The sequence below is a fragment of the Pelophylax lessonae genome (assembly GCF_965119305.1).
Source record: "Pelophylax lessonae genome assembly, chromosome: 1".
Lineage (NCBI taxonomy): Eukaryota > Metazoa > Chordata > Amphibia > Anura > Ranidae > Pelophylax > Pelophylax lessonae.
The window spans coordinates 426715634-426738729 of NC_138768.1; the positions used below are offsets into that span (position 1 = coordinate 426715634).

Consider the following 23096-nt stretch of genomic DNA (forward strand, 5'->3'; position numbering starts at 1 on the left):
CAGCCTATTGCATTAAGGTGTGCACCCCAAAGTTGAAATACACATGCATGTGTTTGCCAGCAGGGAGAGTAATGTATCGGGGCCATGTACCTGTAGGCAAGGAGAAATAGAGCAGAGCAGGTCCCAGGGAGATCTTTCCCATCTCCTCACTGGCAATGCTATGTGCCCTAGGTGATTAGGGTGTGCCCAGGCACACCCAGCACACCCTGTGCGCACGCCTATGTCACCGCCACATCCACCACCACCTCAACCTCCCTCCTACTCCATATGGGCCTCGTCCTTCAGAGATGAAGAAGAACATTGTTTTATTTTTCTGTTTTTTTTTGTTGTTTTAAGTTATTTCCCTATCCACATTTGTTTGCAGAGCACTTGCCATGCTCTTAATTACGTTTTGCTGCCATTTGCAGCACTCTAGCCCTTTCCTTTGGTGTTTTAGAGCCATTTTAGTGCCTTAAAGTTCGGGTCCCCATTGACTTCAATGGGGTTCGGTGTCCGGGAAAAGTTCGGTAAAAGTCCGGGACACGGACCCGGACTTTTTTTTAAAGTTCGGCCGAACCCGTCGAACACGGACATCTAGGTGTCCGCTCAACCCTAGTGGTGATAAATGGCGAGTACTCAGAATGGTCCGATGCCGTAAAGGGGTTTCCCAGGGACCAATTCTGTTTAGTTTATTCATTATTGATATAGAGGATGGGCTAAATAGCTCAATCTTAGTATATGCGGATGATACAAAGCTAAGCAGGGCAATAAATTCTGCGCTGATGTGGAAACCTTACAGGGAGACCTAAATAAAACAATGCGGTAGGCAACTACCTGGCCTATCACACAGACTCGAGCTGTGTGAGTGGGCGTAGACGCGATGACGTCACTCCAGCGCATGCACGCGGGAACTGCAGTTTACGGCACAGGGCTCCGAAGCAATGGCCCGGGTGGGAATTCCTTCAGAGCGCATGCGCCGGTGATGTCACTGGCTGCATGTACAGGAAATATCTCCTAAATGGTGTATGTTTAGGATTAGGGATGATCGAACGGTTCGGGTCGACCATCGGTTCGGCCCGAAAATTGGGTGTTCGAGGTTCGGCCGAATTTAGAACTTTTTGCCCAAAAAGTTCGGAATTCGGCAACCAGAACCGACCAAAATGCAATGGGACAGGAAATGTGCTTTAAAAGCCTGTGATTGGACCAGAACCATTAGCAAAAGCCAACTGAGGGGGCAGGAGAATGCTAGGAATGTGATTGGAGTGACTAGGGGGTCCATAGTCCAATCATTAGTGAATACGCCGCCCAGTATATAAGATAGCCCCCGCCAAATTCCTAGCATTCTTATACGGGACATGGAAGAGAGTGGAATGCTGTTCTTTTACTTCTGTTACAAAGTGTTACAAAGTGTCATTTAGTATTTATTAGTGTGAGGAAAGGGATATCTAGTGTAGTTAGAGTGCTCTTTTACACTTTAGTTAGCTTTAATTTATTCAGTTTCTGTAGGGAAAGTGTTAAGTGTAAGGGGACCGTAGTGTAGTGTAGGGTTAACTGACTCTGACTGCTATGGAAGGGTGACAAAACTCTTCCATAGCAGGATGACCGCTATAGAGAAATGATCATTTCTCTGAGTTGCTTCGGCACACCCATATGGCTTCTCACCAGCCAGCATTTTTTATGCTGCAGGGGTTGCCACTGCCAGTGCTTTTTTGAGGACATGTTTGATGTCAGACATGACATCTGAACATGTGTATAGGGGGTATATATACACACCCATGTCTGTATATATACACCTAGACATATATAGGTGTGATAGTAGATCCTTAGCGAAGGACACTGCAGCATGTTATGTGAAGGGGGAAATAAATGACACGATTCTCTCCCCCATTCACAGAACATGTTGCATTCAATAAAATGAATGTAATGATTTTTATGACTAGAAGAGAGGACAGGGCAGGCGGCCATCAGGACATCTTTATTGTACTGCGGAGGCCAAAAACCCTTACAGCACCACATGTTCAGGGCTGTAAAGAGAATCTGTCATCACCGGGGAGAAGATTTCTACTCTAAGGAGCAATGAACAAGATGTGGGATACACTTCATTACAAGTACGTTATGTGGCTAAAACTGTAGCCAAAAAAAAAAAAAAAGTGTAACTAAACTTTAGCTTTAAAAGCTATATGAAAGGGCACAAAATGCATGCATTTCATGAACTAAAACTTTATAAAACTTCACAAAACTAACATGTGGATCCTCTTAACGTTATCACTGTCTAAAACTAGCTATTTTATTTTTGACAGGAACTGCTTTTGTTGACTTTCAACTAAATAGCACAAAGCTGATAACATTGCATAATTACAAAAATGACTTGATGGTCAGATTGACATTCTTCTTAAGTCATTGCACAACTTCCTCACTGACTGAAAACATTTAAAGTCTATAGTCTATCAAAAAACATCAGTTTTGGTATATAATTTTATATATCTAATATAATGGTAACTATTTTTCACCAGAAAGATATATAGAGCAAGAGATCAGTAAAGAATAGACATAAAGCTAGTAAAAGTGTATGTCAGGGGTCTCCAAACTTTCTAAACAAGGGACCAGTTTACTGTCCTTCAGACTTTAGGGGGCAGGACTGTGGCCATTGGGAATAGAAAAGGTCCTCTGGTCAGTGGGAAAAAAACAATGCCCCATCTTTGGTGTCAGTGTGAGCAATTATGCCCTATCATTGGTGTTATTTGGTGTAATTAGGCCCAATTGTTGGTGTCAGTGGAAGGAATTGTGCCCCATCATTTGTGTAATTGGACACAAATGCTGGTGTCAGTGGGAGGGATTGTGCCCCATAATTTGTGTAATTGGACACAATCATTGGTGTCGTTGGGAGGAATTGTGCCCCATCATTTGTGTAATTGGACACAAATGTTGGTGTCATTGAGAGGAATTGCGCCCCATCATTTGTGTAATTGGACACAAATGTTGGTGTCAGTGGAAGGAATTGTGCCCCATCATTTGTGTAATTGGACACAAATGTTGGTGTCATTGAGAGGAATTGCGCCCCATCATTTGTGTAATTGGACACAAATGTTGGTGTCAGTGGAAGGAATTGTGCCCCATCATTTGTGTAATTGGACACAATTGTTGGTGTCATTGGGAGGAATTGTGCCCCATCATTTGTGTAATTGGACACAATTGTTGATGTCACTGGGAGGAAATGTGCCCAATCATTTGTGTAATTGAATGCAATTGTTGGTGTCACTGGGAGGAATTGTGCCCCGTCATTTGTGTAATTGGATGCAATTGTTGGTGTCATTGGGAGCAATTGTGCCCCGTCATTTGTGTAATTGGACGCAATTGTTGGTGTCATTGGGAGTAATTGTGCCCCATCATTTGTGTAATTGGACACAAATGCTGGTGTCGTTGGGAGGAATTGTGCCCCATCATATGTGTAATTGGACACAATTGTTGGTGTCATTGGGAGGAATTGTGCCCCATCATTTGTGTAATTGGACACAAATGCTGGTGTCAGTGGGAGGAATTGTGCCCCATAATTTGTGTAATTGGACACAATCGTTGGTGTCGTTGGGAGGAATTGTGCCCCATCATTTGTGTAATTGGACACAAATGTTGGTGTCATTGAGAGGAATTGCGCCCCATCATTTGTGTAATTGGACACAAATGTTGGTGTCAGTGGAAGGAATTGTGCCCCATCATTTGTGTAATTGGACACAAATGTTGGTGTCATTGAGAGGAATTGCGCCCCATCATTTGTGTAATTGGACACAAATGTTGGTGTCAGTGGAAGGAATTGTGCCCCATCATTTGTGTAATTGGACACAATTGTTGGTGTCATTGGGAGGAATTGTGCCCCATCATTTGTGTAATTGGACACAATTGTTGATGTCACTGGGAGGAAATGTGCCCAATCATTTGTGTAATTGAATGCAATTGTTGGTGTCATTGGGAGGAATTGTGCCCCGTCATTTGTGTAATTGGATGCAATTGTTGGTGTCATTGGGAGCAATTGTGCCCCGTCATTTGTGTAATTGGACGCAATTGTTGGTGTCATTGGGAGTAATTGTGCCCCATCATTTGTGTAATTGGACACAAATGCTGGTGTCGTTGGGAGGAATTGTGCCCCATCATTTGTGTAATTGGACACAATTGTTGGTGTCATTGGGAGGAATTGTGCCCCATCATTTGTGTAATTGAACACAATTGTTGATGTCATTGGGAGGAATTGTGCCCCATCATTTGTGTAATTGGACACAATTGTTGATGTCATTGGGAGGAATTGTGGCCCATCATTTGTGTAATTGGACACAATTGTTGGTGTCGTTGGGAGGAATTGTGCCCCATCATTTGTGTAATTGGACACAAATGTTGGTGTAAGTGGGAGGAATTTTGCCCAATCATTTGTGTAATTGGACACAATTGTTGGTGTCATTGGGAGGAATTGTGTCCCATCATTTGTGTAATTGGACACAATTGTTGGTGGCATTGGGAGGAATTGTGCCCCCATCATTTGTGTAATTGGACACAATTGTTGGTGTCGTTGGGAGGAATTGTGCCCCATCATTTGTGTAATTGGACACAAATGCTGGTGTCAGTGGGAGGAATTGTGGCCCATCATTTGTGTAATTGGACACAATTGTTGGTGTCATTGGAAGGAATTGTGCCCCCATCATTTGTGTAATTGGACACAATTGTTGGTGTCATTGGGAGGAATTGTGCCCCATAATTTCTGTAATTGGACACAATTGTGGGTGTCATTGGGAGGAATTGTGCCCCATCGTTGGTGCCATTCTGCCCAAATGTTGGTGTCATTGCGAACAATTGTGCTCCATTGTTGGTGTCAGTGGGAAGTATTGTGACCCATCATTGGGGTCAGTGGATGAAATAGTGCCCCAAGGGCCTGATAAAGACAAGCAAAGGGCCACATCTGACCCCCGGGCCACAGTTTGGAGACCACTGGTGTATGTTGTGTATCCTTAGATCTTCTTCTGGCAGAAGAAACACTTCCATCTGCTAAACTCAGAATAACAGTGTAATGTGTTAGAAAGCTGTGCACTTGAAGTAAAACAAACTGAGAAAGATATAGTTTTCATCCCTTGTGTCCGCTCGCCGTTTGCATCCTTTATCCTTCCTCTTGTAAGAATTTTTGGAAAGAACATTTAGAGTGTAGACAGCATTTTCTGGTGTAATCTGACCACATTCACCATGTGGAAAGGGTAGACCACAGCTCTAGCCTACATAAATGATCATCATTTTGCAAGCAACAAAATACAAAGATAAAAATACATATACAGAAACTGTCTTGCCTGCCAAATGATGTAATTCTGTTCCATTCTCGTCATCATGTCTTGGCATACCTGCCAGACAACACAGCTAGGCCAGTGACCTTTCTTTCAGACCTTGCACTCCAATGCAAAGTCCACTTATTTGCTGACAGCATATTTATACCCTAAGGCCCCATTCACACTTGTGACTGTCTCCAAGCCCGATAATCTGCAGGTATTCGCTACATTTGCAATTACATGCAAATGGCCATGAATAGCTGTGGGCGCAGTCGGGATTTCCACCCGCGTCTATTTGCTTGGATCCCTGCGGAGTCTCCCAAGGGTAATTGCAAACAGCCTCATTCACAAGTGTGAATGGGTCCTATAAAAAAAAACATATATTGCAGCTTACATGTCCTTAGTTTAGGCCCGATTCCCGATTTTGAGCATTTCTGTAGTGCTTTTTGCTGTGCTTTCCAGGTTTTTTGGCACAATTTTAATGCGATTTGCGTTTTTTATTAGATTTTTTTGTAACATTTGTTTTTGGGCAGATTTATAAACGCAAATCGCAGCAAGATTGCAGTACTTGTGTTTTGGGTGCATGCCCAATGAAGTCTATTACATGCAAAATGCTGCATTTTGCAGGAAAAAAAGTCCCCGACCCTTTCCAAAAATGCAGAGGCACAAAAAATGCATTGATGTAAACATGTTCCATAGGAACCCATGTTAAAAAAATGAAATGTTTTTCTGCAAAAAGCATGAAAAGACGCATTAGTGTGAATCCAGCCTTAGATGACCGTATCCATTTTCTGTTTTCAGTTTTTTTTTTTTTTAACTTTATTTTCAACTGGTGATCCTGCCTTCCTTCCTGTCTAAGAACCGGTCCACACTAGCGCGACTTGTCAGGGACTTGTCAGCCAGACAAGTCGCGCTCCCTCGCGGTCCATTGACCGCTACAGGACCCGTTCTAATAGGAGCGACACAAGTCACTCCGACTTAGAAAAAGGGTCCTGTACTACTTCAGGGCGACCTCGGAGCGACTTGCATAGACTTCCATTATGTGAAGTCCATGCAAGTCGCTCAGAAGTCTTGGTGCATGGGAATGCACAAGTCGCCCCCGAAGTAGTACAGAGTCGTGTTGCCCCAGTGTGAACCGACTCTTAGGGTGACAACACTCACTCACTGTATCTATTGATTAGCATTGTCACCTTAAGATACTCTCCTGATTTGGGCTACAAACACCTCCTTGACCTCCCTCTCCCTTTTTCTCCATTACATGGGGTGGATGGGTTGCGTAGTTCACAGAAGACAGCTTGTAAAGGGGATAACAGTATTTGAGATTGCAACTCAGTATGCAGGAAGTTACTGGATCTCTATCAGGATCAACATGTATTTTCTATACTTGAATACAATTGGGTGGATTTACTAAAACTGGTAGCCAATCAACTTCTAACTTTAGCTTGTTCAACTAAGCTTTCAAGAAGCTGATTGGTTTCTATGCAGAGCTCTACCAGATTTTGCTCTCTCTGGTTTTAGTAACCCCCCCCCCCAATGTATTTAAAATGAAAAAAAATAAAATGCAGCCACCTCATCTAAGGACTGGTTAGCTGCTATATATTACATTTTGTTATACAGTGTATATATACATATTTTTTTTTTCACCTTCGGCTTTCATAATGCAAGGGGTGACTTCAGCATCCCTACACTGTTCAAGGGTATCATCTCTAAAGGTTTGTGCTTCTCAGTATTCCCCAAATCTCCCCGGAAGGATGGTAACACCACAGTGGGTGTAAAGTAAAATAAGAATATTTCATAACGTTTTCTCTTCCACAGGTTCTTTATATTTTTTCACTTTTTTTTTTTGGGGGGGGGGGGGGGCAGCCTCAGTAAATAAGTGAACCATGTTCTTTGACAACCCTATATTATGGATTTCCCATCACTTTCTGTAACAGAGACACTGAACAGGACAAATAGAGGAAGCGACTTTCCCTATCTGATGCAAAGCTTGGAGTAAAAACCTGACAAGGATTTTAACACTAAAGCCTGGTACAAATGGGCCGAATAATGCCCTGTGTGTACACCAGCCTGTCTGACAGCCAAACGGCTGTTTACTGTCAAACGGGAATGCTAGAAAACCAGCATCTGATCAGCACTGGCAGCCAATGGCTGCAAGTACTAACTGGTATATTCTGGCAGAGCAGCTTTCCCCCTGTCAGAACACAATAGCTCAATGGGGAGATCACTGTACTAACATTGGATAGTTAGTACAGCAAACTCTTCCCGAGCTCTTCAGTTTTTTTGTCGTTCAGCCCCCTGGGTTGCATGAAAAAAAAAATGATAGTATGTACCTAGCTTTGATCAATCTATCCAAAACAGAAAAGTGTTGGTTTTACATAAAGTTTTTAATAGGAACCTCCTCCCCCTCTGTAATTTCTTTTGTTTCCCTTCTCATCTGGTTTCTTCAGGTAATCTCAAAACCCATAATCACATGTCCAGAAAATTCCACATTGTCCTGTGGTAATCTGCAGTAGGCCACCACAATCTGGGTCCTGTGCCATTATCACCTTTGCTTGTGGCATCAGGAGATGCCTGTCTCTTCCAGGTTCTTGCACCCAGCCCCCTGATGATACACATTAGCAGTGTGTCCTACATTGCCCCTAAAGCCCCTGAGGCATGTGACAAGTGTATGTCAAGAGACTTCAGGCAGCTGGAGGACATTTTTCTTAACTAGGTGAGAAAGACAGAACTGCAAGCTTCACTTCCCCCAAAAAAGGTATTGAAAAAATATATATATTTCATTATATATTCCTTAACCTGCTTAGCGGTATCCCCGAGTGTGACTCGGGGTGGATTTTCCATGCTGTTATCGGTATCCCCGAGTCACGCTCGGGGTGGATGGGCAGAGCGAGCAGCGGTGTCTTACCTTCTCCTGGCGATCCAGCGATGATCTCCCATTGCTGTGATCGCCAGCCGAGATCGCCGCCGCTCGTCTGTCGGTATGAGGACTTCCTGGTTCCGTTCCCTGCAGCAGCAATGCTGCATGGGAGCGGAACTAGGGAGGGAAATTCAAACGTTGCACAAAACACAAAAACATAACATTTATATTATATGTATTTATATATATCTATATATATATACACACACACATATATATATATATATATATATATATATATGTATATATACACACACATAAATATATATTATATGAGCTGCACGATTAATCGTAACAGAGTCGAGATCGCGATTCACTCCCCATGACACTTGCTCGATTCTTTACATACCTGTGAGGGAGCCGCTGTCAAAAAAAAAAAAAAAGAGCCTCCCACAAAAGCCTATCAGCATTAGTTTCCCACTGAACTGTAAACACAAATGATTACATTGTATCTTTTCTTTCCCTCTGCAGGAGGAAGGAAGTTTAACCTCTTAAAGACTAAACCTTTTTTCCTACACTTGTTGTTTGCAAGTTAAATCAGTTTATTTTTCCTAGAAAAGTAGTTAGAACCCCCAAACATTTATATATATTTTTTTTTTAGCAGAGACCCTGCAGAATAAAATGGTGATTGTTGTAAATTTTTATGTCACACTGTATTTGCGCAGCAGTCTTTCAAACGCAATTAATACACTTTAATGAATAAAAAATTTAAAAAAATAAAACAAAACCGTAAAGTTATCCCAATTTTTTTTATAATGTAAAAGATGTTACACAGAGAATCGTGAGAGAATCGTGATCTTTATTCCAAGCAAAAAAATCGTGATTCTCATTTTGGCCAGAATCGTGCAGCTCTAATATATATATATATATATATATATATATATATATATATATATACATGTGTATATATATATATATATATATATATATATATATATATACACACACATATATATATATATATATTTATACACAGATCATTTTGTAAACTTACATTGGTCCATCTTAGTTACAAGTTAACTATTCTTTATATGTGACATTTTGAGGGTCGCTGGAGATGCAGAAGTTCACTGTTGTAGCCTGTGCTTTATACAGTCAGCGCTGGTCTCTTACAGGTGCTGTCAAGTAACTTGACTTCTGTAGAATGAATAAAAAGAGTTCCTCCCTTGAAACTTTCGCCATTCAGAGAACACATTGTATTATTTTCAAGGAATACAAGGTGTTCTCTGATTGGACAAGGCTGACGTTATGACCTTTGCCTCATCCAATCTGAGAACACCCTGTACTGATTGAACAAATCTCTCTGAAGGGTGAAGGTGCAGAGGGAGCGACTCTCTGTATTCAGTATACAGATGGTAATTCACTTGAACCACCTCCAGAAGACACCAGCGCCGAAAGTATGTAGCACAGTATAGTATAGTGAATTTCTGCATTTCCAGCAGCCCTCCAGTTGTGACACATGGATAATTTTATGGAACCATGTTGGACCAACGTAAGGCCCCATCCACACTTGTACAAGTTAGGCCGACTTTGGAATGCAACTTTGGTAAAACTTTGATGCAACTTTTACTCAACTTTGGATGGTTGCAACTTGGATACGACTTTGGCTTTGACCAGTTATGGACAACTGCTGCACACAAGCTGCATTGTATAACATTCAGGTATGACTTTCATACAACTTCTGAGGGTTAACATTGAAGTCTATGGCCCTCAAGTTGCATGAAAGTCGGACCAAAGTAGTGCATGAACTACTTTGAAGTTGCTGCAACTTTTAAATTGCGCATATATGAATGGGTATCATTGGAAAACATGGGGAACGAAATGTCGTGCAACTCTGATGTCCAAAGTTGCATGACAAGTTGCACAAGTGTGGACCGCAAAATTGCATGATAAGCCGTTTTCCATTATTTTCAATGAGCCCCATTCATATCAGTGCGTTTTGAAGTTGCACCGACTTCAAAGTAGTTCCTGCACTACTTTGCCACGATTTGATTGCGTTTTGAGCCATAGCCATAGCCATTGTTTTCAAAATCGTGGCAAAGTCGCGTCAAGGTCGCGCCAAAATCGCATCGCATAAGTGTGAAAGGGGCCTAAGGGTTATTTTGATCCGTTTTTTCAGGCCTGAATAGAAGCTCATGTAAGTCTAAGGGCAGGCAGATGAAAAGACATGTGTACTTTTTACCTTTTATATACTGGGGTGGACTCGTGTGCTGCTATATACAACCTAAATCAATTTATCAAATACTAGAAATAGATAAATGTGAATACATAATAAGTTCATAAATGTGTGGAACTGCTGCAAGCACTCATCAAGTGAAGTCATACACTCTAGTCTAAGGTCAATAACCATAATATATAGTCTACAAAAATGGTGCGCTGTCCCTGTAAATAATAAATATTAATCAACAAGGTGAAAATACCAATATGTGAATAATGCTGCCTCACATTACCATATACAAATACTCAGTGTATGGATCAAATATCACCTAGTACATCCAAACACATTTTCAGTAACAACATTTACATTGAAAAAACAAAAATAAACAAACAAACATCCTATGGTGCAGAGTCTCTTTTTACCCATGACAAATGTCTTTAAACATAGTTAATTCCACCAAATAAATATACAACTTCCAATAGTGACCAAAAACAAGCTTCAGTGCTTGATTCACCAATCCAGCAATGGGTGCAGTACCCATTCGCCCTAATGTTTGACCTATATATTATAGGTCACTTGTGCTTTATTATCAACTTCTGGACCAGCGATGTACCCGTACGTTGTTGGCCTTCAGGTGGTTATACCGGGATAATGCCAACAGGCATCACCCCATTACCGTTTTTTTAGAGTTAACTAGCTGATGGATTGTTTTTTCAAGCAACGGGAGGGGACGTCCCACCCTTCCGCTGCCTTCCATGGCTTTCTTGGGCTCTCCTGTACCATCGGCAGCTGGCGTGTCCGCTGGCTGATCAGAGAGCCAAAAAAAGCCCGGAACGGCTTTGATCGACTCATGGCTCTGGGAACCCAGACCTGACATCACTTCCAGTTTACCCGGATGTCAACAGCGCCATTTTTACAAAATCAAAAGCATTTGAAAACACCAAACACCAATCTATCTTCATTCATTTCCTCAGCTCCCCTAATACTTACCTGAGCTCCCACTCAATCCAGCGATATGCCCGAGAGACTGGGCTGTCCTGGGTCTCTCTCTCCTCATTGGTTGAGACAACAATGGGCACCATTGTCTCCCATTGCCGTCACAGGCCAATGAGGAGAGAGTGAGGGGCAGGGCTGAGCCTCGGCTCTATGTGTCTTATGAATACATAAAGCCAGGCCTCGGGAGAGAGCATGGAGCAGTGCCCCCAGAGCAAGCGGCTTGCTCTGGGGGCACTGGTCAAGGGTGAGTAGCCAGTAGCTCAGGCGGGGGACCCGAGAAGAAAAGGATCAGGGCTGCTCTGTACAAAACCATTACACAGAGCAGGAAAGTATGGCATGTTTGTTATTTAAAAATAAATAAATAAATTAAATAAAAAAACCGAGCCTTTAGAGCTGGTTCACACTACCACTACCAGAAAGTCGCCCCGTGACTTGAAGAGACTTGTTTAGAGACTTGGAAGAGACTTGGAAGAGACTTGGAAGAGACTTGTGCACTACTTTGAAGAGACAGGCGACTTTGTCTGTGGGGAATGCCTGGCTAATCTCTTTCTTCTTCCTGGAAAGTCTGATAACAAGTCGTGTCAATTAAGATAAGGAGGCAACTCCCATTGAAGTATATGGGACAGTCGGATCACAGGTCGCCTCAAAGTAGTACAGGACCCTTTTCTGAAGTCGGAGCAACTTCAGTAGTGCCAATTAAGACGGCACTGATTGATTAACATTGCTTTTGTTATGTCAAGCTACCTGGGGCAACACAAGTTGCCTCACAAGTCGCGCTAGTGTGAATGGGCTCTTAGGCTGCATTCACATGTCAGCTTATATAATATATAATATTATATAATACGCTCCAAAGAAGCTCTTGTACTTTTTTGGAGCGTATTGCGTCCCACGATTTTGTTTGCGCAATGTTGCCGCGATTCGGCGGGCGTAAATCGCGGCAACATCGCTCGGCGTTTGGGGGGCTATTGCAAATCAACGGGCAACGCTAGGCGTCCCGCGATTTGCAATAAATCTCTGAATCGCGGGCGGAACCGCGGCGGTTCTGCCCACGATTATAAGCTGACATGTGAATGCAGCCTTAGAGCCCATTCACACTAATACGACTTGTCAGGCGACTTGTCAGCCTGACAAGTCACGGTCCGTCGCGGTCCCATTGTGTGGTACAGGAACCGTTCTAATAGGAGCGACACAAGTCGCTCCGACTTAGAAAAGGGTTTCTGTACTACTTCGAGGCGACCTCGGAGCGACTTGCATAGACATTCATTCTGTGAAGTCCGTGCAAGTCGCGCCGAAGTCGCGCTGCACGCAACTTCACAGGTCGCCCCCGAAGTCGTGCCACGTTGGTGTGAACCGGTACTAAATGTAACTTTAAGGGCAGAGGAGGTATGTGGGGTCCTATAGACTTGTCACAAGAATCTTTACATTCCTTGTGACAGCATAAAAGTGATAAAGAAAATGTTTTAAAGCAATAGATTAAAAATTAAAAAAATTAAATAAAAAAAATTAATAATTAAAAAAAAAAATTTAAGTGCCCCTGTCCCACGCAAAGGGAAAGTGCCCCTGCCCCATGCAAAGGCAAACAGATGCGTTGGTCCCGCACACATGTAAACAGCAATCATCCAACACATCATGGGCAGTAATTCTAGCACTAGACCTCATCTGTAAATCTAAAGTGGCAACCTGTAAAGGCCGTTAACCACTTCTGGACCGGAAGGATTTGCCCCCTTAATGACCAGGCCATATTTTGCGATTCGGTACTGCGTTATTTTAACGGACAATTGCGCGGTCGTGCGACACTGTACCTAAATAAAATCGATGTCCTTTTTTTCCCACAAATAGAAATTTTTTTGGTGGTATGTGATCACCTGTGCGATTTTTATTTTTTGTGCTATATATTATATATTATATATATAATTTATTTTTATATATAATATTACATATATATATATTTGCAAACTTTGTTAAAAGAAACTAGGAAAGCGTCTTTTTTTTTTTTTCAAAAATGTGTGGTCTTTTTTTCTTTGTTTAGCAAAAAATGAAAAATAAACCTGTAGGGAGATTAAGTTCCCGTTCACACTGGGGCGACCTGTCAGGCGACCTGGTCGCCTGACAGGTCGCCGTAGGTCGCTCGCCATAGAGAAGCTATGGACCCGTTCTAATAAGAGCAACACAAGTCGCTCCCACTTAGAAAAAGGGTCCAGAGCTTCTTTGGGGCGACCCGGAGCGACCTGCATAGACTTCAATGTTATGAAGTCCGTGCCGGCCGCTCCGAGGTCGCGGTGCGAGCAGCGCGCCGCAACCTATGAGGTCGCCCCGGCAAGTCGGATCGCCCCAGTGTGAACGGGGCTTAAGTAGCACCAAAAGAAAGGTTTATTTGTGAAAAAATTATAAAAATGGCTACAGTGTTGCATGAGCGTGTGACCGCACTGAAAGCTGAAAATTGCCGGGGTAGGAAGGGGGTAAAAGTGCCCTGTGGGCAAGCAGTTAAAGACCAGTCACTGCTGCTCTCTGTCCCTGTGCAGGGTGACTGGTCTTGGATCAGCCCCCTCCTGTAGTTTTCTGCATGCATCCTGTAGTGTTTGGAGCTGAATCTTCACACAAACTGTATACATTACACTGCATTTGCACTAAAATGGTGCAGGACCCATTTTGGTCCACACTGGAATCGGATCGCTTGGTAGTTCAGACATATGCTTTCCGATTCCTGCGCCATTTGACAGATCCCACTTGCGATCTCAAACTGATCTGGGAGTGTCATTAACTTTAGATTGACACCCCCAGCAGTTCGCAGATGTCAGTGTGAACCAGTATGCAATTCAAGTGCGATGCGGGAACCCGCACTGAATTGCAGGGTTTCCTGCATTGCACCAGTATGAATCAAGACTTAACCACAATCAAACTGGATTTATGTGCTTTATGGCTACTAAGCAGGAGTCCCCAAACTTTTCAAACAAATGGCCAATTTTCAGACCTTAGGGAAACTAGATTTTGGGCAGTGGGGGTAGAAAATGTTCCCAGCATCAATGAGAACAAACATGGCCGCAGGGTTGGTGGTGAGCAGGAGGAGTAGTGCCCCATCATTGGTATCAGTGGGAATAATAGTACCCCATCATTGGTATCAGTGGGAGTAATAGTGCCTCATCATTGGTATCAGTGGGAGGAATAGTGCCCCATCATTCGTATCAGTGGGAGGAATAGTGTCCCATCATTGGTATCAGAGGGAGGAATAGTGTCCCATCATTGGTATCAGAGGGACGAATAGTGCCCTATCATTGGTATCAGTGGGAGTAATAGTACCCCATCATTGGTATCAGTGGGAGGAATAGTGCCCCATCATTGGTATCAGAGGGACGAATAGTGCCCTATCATTGGTGTCAGTGGGAGTAATAGTACCCCATCATTGGTATCAGTGGGAGGAATAGTGCCCCATCATTGGTATCAGTGGGAGGAATAGTGCCCCATCATTCGTATCAGTGGGAGGAATACTGTCCCATCATTGGTATCAAAGGGAGGAATAGTGCCCCATCATTGGTATCAGAGGGACGAATAGTGCCCTATCATTGGTATCAGTGGGAGTAATAGTACCCCATCATTGGTATCAGTGGGAGGAATAGTGCTCCATCATTGGGATCAAAGGGAGGAATAGTGCCCCATCATTGGTATCAGAGGGACGAATAGTGCCCTATCATTGGTATCAGAGGGACGAATAGTGCCCTATCATTGGTATCAGTGGGAGTAATAGTACCCCATCATTGGTATCAGAGGGAGGAATAGTGTCCCATCATTGGTATCAAAGGGAGGAATAGTGCCCCATCATTGGTATCAGAGGGACGAATAGTGCCCTATCATTGGTATCAGTGGGAGTAATAGTACCCCATCATTGGTATCAGTGGGAGGAATAGTGCTCCATCATTGGTATGAGAGGGAGGAATAGTGCCCCATCATTGGTATCAGTGGGAGTAATAGTACCCCATCATTGGTATCAGTGGGAGGAATAGTGTCCCATCATTGGTATTAGAGGGAGGAATAGTGCCCCATCATTCGTATCAGTGGGAGGAATAGTGTCCCATCATTGGTATCAGAGGGAGGAATAGTGTCCCATCATTGGTATCAGTGGGAGGGATAGCGCCCCATCATTGGTATCAAAGGGAGGAATAGTGCCCCATCATTGGTATCAGAGGGATGAATAGTGCCCTATCATTGGTATCAGTGGGAGGAATAGTGCTCCATCATTGGTATGAGAGGGAGGAATAGTGCTCCATCATTGGGAGGAATAGTGCCCCATAATTAGTATCAGTGGGAGGAATAGTGCCCCACCATTGGTATCAGTGGGAGGAATAGTGCTTCATCATTGATATCAGAGGGCGGCACAGTGGTGTAGTGGTTAGCACTTTAAACTAGCAGAGAGAGGGTTGCTGGTTTGAATCCCAACCACGACACTACCTGCCTGGAGTTTGCATGTTCTCCCTGTGCCTGCGTGGGTTTCCTCGGGGTACTCTGGTTTCCTCCCACATTACAAAGACATGCTGGTAGGTTAATTGTATCCTGTATAAAATTGGCCCTACTATGTATGTATGAATGGGAGTTAGGGACCTTAGATTGTACGCTCCTTGAGGGTAGGGACTGATGTGAATGTGCAATGTATATGTAAAGCGCTGCGTAAATTGACAGCGCTATATAAGAACCTGAAATAATAATAATCAGAGGGAGAAATAGTGCCCCATCATTAGTATTATCTGGAGGAATAGTGCCCCATACAGGGCCATCTTTATTATTGATTGGATGCTTGGCAAACATTTTATTGGGCCCTCCCAAATCCACTTATCAACTATTACGGGCAGTGTGGGCTCAAGGGGCAGATACTTTGGGCCCCACAACAATGACTGGGCACCAGGGCAGCTGCCCCTTTTACCCTGTGTTAAAGACAGCCCTGGCCCTATAGTAGGTGTTAGTGGGAGGAATAGTGCCTGATATCATTGGAAGAAATAGTGCCCCAAGGGCCAGATAAAGGCAAGCAAAGGGCCGCATCCGCTCCTCAGGGCGCAGTTTGGAGACCCATGCTATTGAGGAATATTTGAGTGAAAGTTTTTGTGTCCAAAGTTCAGCCTTAAACAAATAATAACTTTGCAGCAGTCAATGGACCGCGAGGGAGCGCGACTTGTCAGGCTGACAAGTGGCCTGACAAGTCGCGCTAGTTATTTGTAAAAAAATAAATAAATAAGCTACTCTGTACCACTCATACGAAGTCTTATTTTTTCTTGATCCTGTTGTTTAATTATATCTGACATAAGAACTTAGGCTCCGTTCACATGTCAGCGTATGGATCGCGGGCAGAATCCCCGCGATCTGGAGATTATTGCAAATCGCGGGACGCCTGTGCGTTGCCCGTGATTTGCAATAGCCCCCCAAACGCTGAGCGATGTTGCCGCGATTTCCGCCTGCTGAATCGCGGTAACTTCGCGCAAAAAAAAAAAACACGGGATGCATTACGCCCAAAAAAGTACAAGAGCTTGTTTGGAGCATATTGCGTCCCGCAATTTTTTTGCGCGATGTTACCGCGATTCGGCAGGCGGAAATCGCGGCAACATCGCTCATCGTTTGGGGGGCTATTGCAAATCACGGGCAACGCACAGGCGCCCCACGATTTGCAATAATCTCCGGATCGCGGGCGGAATCGCGGCGATTCTGCCCGCGATCCATACGCTGACATGTGAATGCAGCCTTATACATACGTTCTGTAACAATGACTATTGTTTTTTGTTGTTTACCTCACTGTTAATATAAGCTTTTGTACCACAATTTTTTCACCCTAATAAAAAAGTTTGTATACAAACAAAAAAAAATAAATAAATAAAAGCAAACAAAAAACAATGTGTCAATGTGTGCTATGAAGGTGGTGAAGCTCTTACCGCTGCTTGTTGGAATGCCCCCTTGGTGTAGGTCCCTCCACCTTTGTAGGTGATAGCTGGGATCTCTGTGTTGAGCAGAGAACACTTATGTTGGTGAGAGTGGCTACTGGAGATATAGTCCACCCTGGTCTGCACGTTGTTCTTGGAGGAGAAGGTGACAATAGCCACTCTGGTGGCAGAAGGCACCACTGGGAAATCAGAGAGCAGCTTCTTGACGAACCTTAGCTCGCTAACGAAGTTGGCATGGCCCACGCTGGAAGACTCGTCCACCAGGAAGACCATGTCCAATTGCCGGCTCTTCTCTCTTAGCCTCCTGATGTTCTTCTTGAAGGATTGGCCCAGCTTCTCCACTTTGTTCTCGGCGCTCTCTGACAGCGGGCGGCTCTCTGCAGCGATCTGGAAAACTTGGGAAGAACTCCTATAAGTAGCAGGGATCTGGTGCTGAAAACTTGTCCAGCCATGGAGCAGAGGAGGCAGGCAGAGACAAAGCCAAGCCAAGCGGAACATGGTCACCTGGAGAGGAGACAACTGCTGTGTGTTAGGACTCCTCCACCCTTTCCTGATCCTAGACTAGACTTCCAATCAATGTCATACGGAGCATGCTGCCTGAGCTGGGGTTCACTCTTCCCTCCTCTCCATTCTTCTCCCCCCCTCTCCAAAATCTGCAGAAAATCCAAGGCTGTGCTGTATTACTCCCTCCCTTCACATCTATTGTCTCCGCTCACTCTGTGCCTGCCTTCCTTCTCCTAACTCTTCCTTCCTTCACTCCCTCCTCTGTCCTCCTTTCATTTGCTGAGCTCTTCTTGTCACCGGAGCCCCTGGCTGTGTCTATCGGGCTGTCAACATTCCCCAAAGCCAGCATCAGCCCCCTGATTGATCCCACATGGCTTCCCAGCAGACAGCAGATACCACGAGTGCCACTCTAATTGGAAACACTTCTACATGTACAGGCATCTTCATAGATGTACAACTTCTTCACACTTACATCTTCTCCTAGCTGCCCACAGACTGACCCTGGGGGGCTCATTCACAACTACAGACATGGGTTTGCCTTTTTCTATTTGCTGAGCCGCGTGCTGGCAGACCATAGAAAGCGAACGGGCACGCGTCAACTCCGTATAGACTCACCCGCGCAGTCAAGTTCCAGGTGCCAGTGATGCCAACCTACTGGATTAAAATGTACTGACAACACCCCCAAAATTTACTGGCAAAGCCAAGTTTTTACTGTCATTTCCAAAAGTTACAAAACTACCGTTTTAAGTGCAAATTTCAGTATTTCCTTTACCAACAAGTACAATATGCAATTGGCGATGTGATTTAACCACTTCTGGACTGGAAAATTTTCCCCCTCAAGGACCAGGATATTTTTTGGGATAATAGTAACTGCGTTACTTTACCAATTTACCACCGGAGGATTTTGTTGTCTTACGTCTGGGCCACTTTTTGCGATTCGGCACTGTGCAACTTTAACTGACAATTGCGCGGTCATGCAACGCCATACCCAAACAAAATTTACGTCCTTTTTTTCCCATAAACAGAGCTTTATTTTGGTAGTATTTGATCATCTCTGCGATTTTTATTTTTTGCGATATTAATAAAAAAAAAAGCGACAATTTTGAAAAAAATAACAATATTTTTCTACTTTGACAGTTAGAAAATATCCAATATATTCAATTTTTGTCATATATTTAGGCCAAAATGTATTTAGCTACATGTCTTTGACAAAAAAATTCTCAAGGAGCGTATTTTTAACCGCTTTAAGACCAGAAGATTTTACCCCATTCCTGACCAGGACATATTTTGCGATTCGGCACTGCGTTACTTTATCGGACAATTGCGCAGTCGTGCGACGCTGTACCCAAATTAAATTTATGTCCTTTTTTTCCCAAAAAATAGAGCTTTCTTTTGGTGGTATTTGATCACCTGTGCGATTTCTACTTTTTGCGCTATAAACAAAAAAAGAGCGACAATTTTGAAAAAATAACAATATTTTTCACATTTTTTTATATGAAATTCCCCCCCAAAAAATGTAAAAATCAAAATTTTTTAACATTTTAGGCCAATTTGTTTTCTGTTACATATTTTTGGTAAAAAAAATCGCAATAAGCGTATTTTGATTTTTTTTTGCGCAAAAGTTATTGAGTTTACTAACTACGGGAAATTTATGTCATTTTTATTGTTTTTTTTTTTTTAACTAGTGATGGCGGCGATCTGTGATTTTTTTTTGCGGGACTGCGACATTGTGGCGGACAGATCGGACCCTTGACTGACACTTTTGGGGGTACCAGTGACATTACTACAGTAATCAGTGCTATAAATATGCACTGTTACTGTAAAAATGGCACTGGCAGGGAAAAGGTTAACTTTTATTGGTGATCAAGGGGTTAATGTAACGTGTGTGGGGGGAGGGGACTATGTGACACAGGGACAGATCGCAGGTTCAGCTTTGCTGAATCGTGCAATCTGACCCTGCCTGTCACTTAGGAGATCTGCCCACTTTGTTTACACAAGCGGGTGGATCTCCACACTCGATCCCCGACGATCGGGGAAGAGCGGCGGTGATTACCGCCGCTCCTCCCCTGGCCCGACTCCCGCTGTGACTGAAAACAGCGGGAGCGAGCCTCCAGCGGCGCCGAGAAAGGGGAATGTCTGGTGACGTAGGTCTACGTCGCCAGACGATAACGAACCACTTTGCCGCAGTAGCAGCACAATGAGCAGAGGTAAAGTGGTTAACAGACACTTGCGCAGACAATTTTACAGTTACTTTAACAGATAATCGTGTGACGCTGTACCCAAATAAAATTGAGTTCCTTTTTCCCACAAATAGAGTTTTCTTTTGGTGGTATTTGATCACCTGTGCAGTTTTTATTTTTTGTGCTATAAACAAAAAAAGAGCGACAATTCTAAAAAAAATAAATAAATATTTTTCACTTAGCCCCCGTTCACACTAAGGCGACCTGTGAGGCGACCTGGTCGCCTCACAGGTCGCCGTAGGTCGCCTCCCATAGGGAAGCTGCGGACCCGTTCTAATAGGAGCGACACAAGTCGCTCCGACTTAGAAAAAGGGTCCGGAGCTTCTTTGGGGCGACCAGGAGGCGACCGCCATAGACTTCAATGTTATGAAGTCCGTGGCAGCCGCTCCGAGGTCACGGTGCGGAGTAGCGTCGCCCCTATGTGAACGGGGGCTTACTGCTATATAACATTCAAAATAAAAAAAATCTAAAAATCTATTTTTTTCATCCTTTTAGGCCAATTTGTATTCTGATACATATTTCTGGTAGAAAAAGAATCCCATTAAGTGTATTTTCATTTGCGCAAAAGTTGTCGCGTCTACAAAGTGGGGGAAAGATAAATGTCATTTTTATTTATGTATTTATTTATTTTATTAGTAATGGCGGCAAACAGCGATTTTTAGCGGGACTGCAACTTTGCGGCGGTCAGATTGGACCCCTAACTGACATTTTTGGCACTTTTGGGGGGACCAGTGACATTACTACAATAATCGGTGCAGAAATATGCACTGTTACTGTACTAATGACACTGGCAGGGAAGGGGGTTAACCCAGGGGCAATGAAATGGTTAAGTGTGAGTCTAGGAGGTGTTTTCTAACTGTGGGGGGATGAGCTTATGGAATCAATACAGAGACCTGTGTTCCTAAATAGGAGGATCACAGGAGCTATGCATTGATTCCTGAGAGAACAACGGTCTGCTGTGTTTACAACAGACTGCGATTGCGGGTGGCACGGCCACCGGCCCCATGGATCAGCTTCTCTGCTGGCGAGTGGGCGCGCCTCCAGTATCGCTCCTGCGGACTGCCATACAGGTACGGCAATTTGCAGGAACCTGCCGCTGTAGTTAGTACGGCGGCTGGTTGGCAAGTGGTTAAAGTTTTTTTTTTTAGTTAAAAATAATAAACATGTTATACTTATTTGCTCTGTGCAGCTGATTTTGCACAGAGCAGCCCCGATCCTCCTCTTCTTGGGTCCCTCTTTGGCACTCCTGGTCCTCCCTCCTGTTGAGTGCCCCCACAGCAAGCAGGTTGCTATGGGGGCACCTGAACAGAGCCACAGCTCCCTGTGTCCATTCACAAAGCTGTGGCCTGGCCACGCCCCCTTTTTTCTCCTCATTGGCTGACTGACTTTGATTTACAGCAGCGGGAGCCAATGGCCAGCATCAGCCATCTCAAAAGCCAGCATCAGCCCCCTGATTGATCCCACATGGCTTCCCAGTGGACTAGCAGGCATGCAGCAGATACCATGAGTGCCACTCTAATTGGAAACACTTCTAGGATCACTACAGGGACTGTACAGGCACCTTCATAGCTACACAACTTCTTCACACTTACATAACCACATCGTCTCCTAGCTGCCCAGAGACTGACCCTGGGGGCTCATTCACAACTACAGACATGGGTTTGCGTTTTTCTATTTACTAGTGCTGAGCCACGTGCAGGCAGACCATGTGTCAACTCCGTACAGACTCGCCTGCACAGTTGAGTTCTGCAGAAATGGGTGCCAGTGATACCAACCTATTGTATTAAAATGAACTGACACCACCCCCAAAATTTACTGGCACAGCCACGTTTTTACTGTCATTTCCAAAAGTTACAAAATTATAGTTTTAAGTGCAGTTTTCAGTATTTAGGGTACAAACAAATACAATATGCAATTAGCGATATGATTTAAAGTGATACCAAAGTCTTGCTTCTTTTAGTTAAAAATAACAAACCTGTCATACTTGCTCTGTGCAGTTGGTTTTGCACAGAGTGGCCAAGATCCTCCTCTTATTGGGTTCCTCTTCGGCAGTCCTGGCCCCTCCCTCCTGTTGAATGCCCCCACAGCAAGCTATGGGGGCACCCAAGCTGAGCCACAGCTCCGTTTGTCCATTCAGACACAGAGCTTCAAGCCGGCCCTGCCTCCTTTCTCTCCTCATTGGCTGACTGACTTTGATTGACAGCAGCGGGAGCCAATGGTGCCATGCTGCTGTCTCAGCCAATGAGGAGGGGAGTCCTGGGCAGCCATGACACTCCTGCAACATCACTGGATCTGGACCCAACATTTCATATTCCAGATATGCACCTCCTGTACCCATTAAAAACTGACCACACTAAGCAGGACAGAACACCATGGTCAGTTCTCTAGCTATGCTGAGAACTCAGTATACTCTCCTCCAATGATCAGACTTGTACTGATACTCCCCTGCTGCACAGCCATTCACTCGGATGCTCAGTGTCCTGCTGCTTCTACTCCCCCTGCTCTTATGCAAATGAGAACAGAGGGAATGTAATCACTTATTAAAAGGGAAAAAAATTATTTTAATGCATAGAATGCATTAACATTAAAAAAAAAAACCTTCTGACTTTACAATTATTTTAGGGGAAAATATTAAAGCGGAGCTCCACCCAAAAGGGGAAGCTCAACTTGTTCGCACCCTCCCCTCCCTCCTCCACTGCCCCATTTGGCACTTTTTGGGAGGGAGCGGATTCCCGTCAAAATCAGGTACCCGCTCCCGCTTCCAGGTAAGATCCCTGCACTGCGATTGCGGTGATCAATTAAATTTTGTCCCCTCCTTCCCCCCCCCCCCCCCCACAGGTCCCAGAATACAGCGGGACCATTCAGAAAGCTCAGCTCGACTCGCACATGCACAGCAGGAAACAGTCTGTGAAGCCACCTTAGTGAAGATGCCAGTATCTGCACCTGAAGTTGATTGACAAAACAGCTAGTGGTGCCAACATCCCGGCATACTGGACAGGTAAGTGTCCTTATAGTAAGAATCAGCAGCTACAGTATTTTAAGCTGTTGACTTTATTTATTTATTTATTTATTTTACAGGCTGGAATT

General features: G+C 44.0%; 1 protein-coding gene across 3 annotated transcripts in view; it reads right to left on the reverse strand.

The window, feature by feature from the left end:
• SVEP1 (sushi, von Willebrand factor type A, EGF and pentraxin domain containing 1) overlaps positions 1-17811 on the reverse strand; it is a 573162-nt gene extending 555351 nt beyond the window's left edge. For all 3 annotated transcript variants that reach the window (XM_082255001.1, XM_082255000.1, XM_082254999.1), the window contains exon 1: positions 17257-17811. In XM_082255001.1, the coding sequence (XP_082111127.1) occupies positions 17257-17763 (507 nt within the window). In that variant the 5' untranslated portion in view covers positions 17764-17811. The remainder of the gene's footprint in view (positions 1-17256) is intronic.
• Between the last annotated feature and the right edge of the window lie 5285 nt (positions 17812-23096).